The following is a 3,227-nucleotide window of genomic DNA, read 5'->3' as shown; positions in this document are numbered from 1 at the left end:
TTATATTCGATAATTTATTCAACATAAAATAATAAAACATATATTTTGATAATACACAAATGAAATAATAAAGAAATATACAATACTCAAGAACTAATAAAAAAGAAATAAAAAGAATAAATGAATATAAAATTGATAAATAATAGAAGAAAGAAATAGAAACAACAACGAAAAACAAATAATATAAAAAGAATAAAAATATATAAAAGAATAAAAAGAAAGTAGAAGAAGAATATAAAAATAATAAATCACAAAGAGATGATAAAAGAAGAAATAAAAAGTGTATTTTTAATGTAAAAATTAGAAATATTCAATAAAAGTGTCTAATTTAATGATGTAAAATAATTAATATTATTTTATTATTGAAAAATATTTTACTCTTTTTTATGTTTATTATTTATATGTATAACTTCATCATGATATTTATTATATATTCAATCATATGTGTTATGTTATTATAACATATAATAAGTGATAAAATATAAATGAAAATGATATGAATATATGATATAGAATATAAAAACAAAAGAATAATAAGAATAAATGATAAATAAAACGAGAAATGATAGTCAATGATATAATAATAAAATCAAAGTATAAAAGATAAAATTAATATTAATATAAATCAAAAGAGAATAAATGATAATAATATAAAAATGATAAGAATATAAAAATGAATAAGATGAATATTCAAATAATAAAATACATTTAAATATAAAAGAATAACAATAAGAAAATCTAAAGAATATAAACATAAAAATAATAAAATAAGAAGAATATAATAATATAATAATATATAGATAATAAGAAGATGATAGATAAATAATATAAACAGAGAAATAAATATAAAAATACGATAGATAAATAACATATAAATAAAAGAATAAAAAGAATAAAAATAATTAAATATGATTCATCAAATCATCTATTTCATTAATATTTCATACAAAATGAATACAAATGATTATAAAATATAAACATAAATATTTATATATTCTGTATTTATCATATTTTTTATTTATTTTTATTTTAGGAGCAAAATATAATAAAGTGGAATATTCTATGGATGCAAATTTTTTTGCATCTTTTTTCTTTTTTGCAAATTATTTAGATGCATTTTTTCTTTGCTAATTTTCGTACCCATCTAATAATACCCTTAAACTAAATAAGATAGATTACCACTAAGATTTGTTCAATGTTTTTTTTTATTATTTTAACAGTTATTAATGTTGAAGGAAGATATCTCTATGATATTATTGATGCACAAGACAATGCACTTAATTCTATAAATGAGGATAAGCCATACAATTACTTTAAATATGTTGGTAATGAATATCAAACTGATTATTTTCCTCTTAATAGTTGTATTAGTTTTACTGATTATGCTGCTTATTTCTTTTATAACAACAATACACATATGAATTTCACTTATTATGCTACTATGGAAAATTGTAAAAATGCATTTGCTCCTATTGAAAACCGTACACTTCAAATTAATTATTCTACTATTGATGAAATTAGGAATTCATATCTTCTCATTTATACATATCATGACCAAGGATGGAAAAACTTACAAACTATTTTTTCTAAAAAGAAATTATGTTTTCCTGACAATGGAAGATGGTGGAATTTCACTATAGTAAATAATACAATTTATGGTGGTGAATACTCTGATTCATATTGTTTAAATCTTGTTAATAGCTTCACTAATGATTTAGATATTTGTTTTGCAAATACTCAGAAAAATTATTTTTATATTGACCCTTCAAAAGAAGAATTACCAGGATTAAATTTAGATTATGACTATAATTATAATCATGTTGATAATAATGCTGAAATGATGAATCCATTATTTTCAATGATAGTTGTTCTTGTAACTATCTTTTTATGTCTTTTTTAGTCTCTTATAAGACAAAGATTCAATGATAATAATATCATTACTAGAATCTAATTAATCTATTCTTTGTCTTTTATTTCTTTTTCACTAAAACTAAGAAAAATTATGAGATCAAGACGTACACTAGCATCCACAAGAAAAAGTGGACTTACTCCAAAACCTACAGCAAAGAACTTTGATATAAATGATTATGCTGGAAATATCACTGTCTATAAAGTGGACCAGATTCTTCAATTTGATCCTACTAATATGAAAAGTGCTACAGCAATAGTAGAGAATAGTAACACATCTCAAATCAATGTTGATATGACTAGTTTAAAGACTGAATTATTTAGAACAAAGGCTAATTATGATCTAAGATTTAATGTTAAATTATCTAATGATGATAATGATGATGATGATGATAATACTAATGAAAAGATATATGGAATAGGATTCTTATTTCTAATTAATGATAAGAAAACAAAATATGACGTTATTATGTACTGTAATACAAGTGAGAGTCAAATTCAAGTTCCATTAGAAAGTAGTTTGTCATTTAATCTTAATGACTCATTCTTCTTATTTGGAGAAAATGCTTACTCCTCACTTACTATTAATCATCCTATTGTTTCTATTGAATATAATGATTATCTACAGATCCTATTAAATAATATGCCATTTGGTCTTCAAAGAATCTTAGGTGATTTCACTTTCTCTAATGTTCTCAGTATAGTAAGTTATGATTATAATGAAACTACTGGTTCATGCTACTTAAACTAATTGATTATTTCTTAAAAAGGGCAACGAAAAAAGCAAATAATGGAAAAAGAAGAGAAAGATATAAAAGAATAAAAAGAAATAAGAAGTAGAAGGTGATGAAAAATAAAATTATGAAACTAAGAAAAAGTAGAAGAAGATAAAGAGTAATAAAATAGAATAGATAATAAAAGAAGAAATAAAAAGTGTATTTTTAATGTAAAAATTAGAAATATGAAATAATAAGTGTCTAATTTAATTGTGTAAAATGATTAACAATATTTTATTAATGAAAAATATTTTACTCTTTTTTATGTTTATTATTTATATGTATAACTTCATCATGATATTTATTATATATTCAATCATATGTGTTATGTTATTATAACATATAATAAGTGATAAAATATAAATGAAAATGATATGAATATATGATATAGAATATAAAAACAAAAGAATAATAAGAATAAATGATAAATAAAACGAGAAATGATAGTCAATGATATAATAATAAAATCAAAGTATAAAAGATAAAATTAATATTAATATAAATCAAAAGAGAATAAATGATAATAATATAAAAATGATAAGA

At 20.1% G+C, this 3,227-nt stretch overlaps 2 protein-coding genes across 2 annotated transcripts; both read left to right on the top strand.

Moving 5' to 3' along the window:
• Positions 1-1,195: 1,195 nt before the first annotated feature.
• EHI_059160 (uncharacterized protein) lies at positions 1,196-1,900 on the top strand (the record flags this gene model as incomplete). The annotated part of the gene is made up of 1 exon (XM_001914412.1): positions 1,196-1,900. The coding sequence occupies one exon, from the start codon at positions 1,196-1,198 to the stop codon at positions 1,898-1,900; it is 705 nt and encodes a 234-aa protein (XP_001914447.1).
• A 102-nt stretch (positions 1,901-2,002) lies between these two features.
• Positions 2,003-2,659, top strand: EHI_059150 (uncharacterized protein; the record flags this gene model as incomplete). The annotated part of the gene is made up of 1 exon (XM_001914411.1): positions 2,003-2,659. The coding sequence occupies one exon, from the start codon at positions 2,003-2,005 to the stop codon at positions 2,657-2,659; it is 657 nt and encodes a 218-aa protein (XP_001914446.1).
• Positions 2,660-3,227: the final 568 nt, after the last annotated feature.

Source organism: Entamoeba histolytica, genomic scaffold (genome assembly GCF_000208925.1).
Source record: "Entamoeba histolytica HM-1:IMSS scf_1104750517145 genomic scaffold, whole genome shotgun sequence".
NCBI classification, from domain to species: Eukaryota; Evosea; order Mastigamoebida; family Endamoebidae; genus Entamoeba; species Entamoeba histolytica.
Note: the sequence above shows the minus strand (reverse complement) of the source record. Positions and strands in the feature narration are given on the sequence as shown.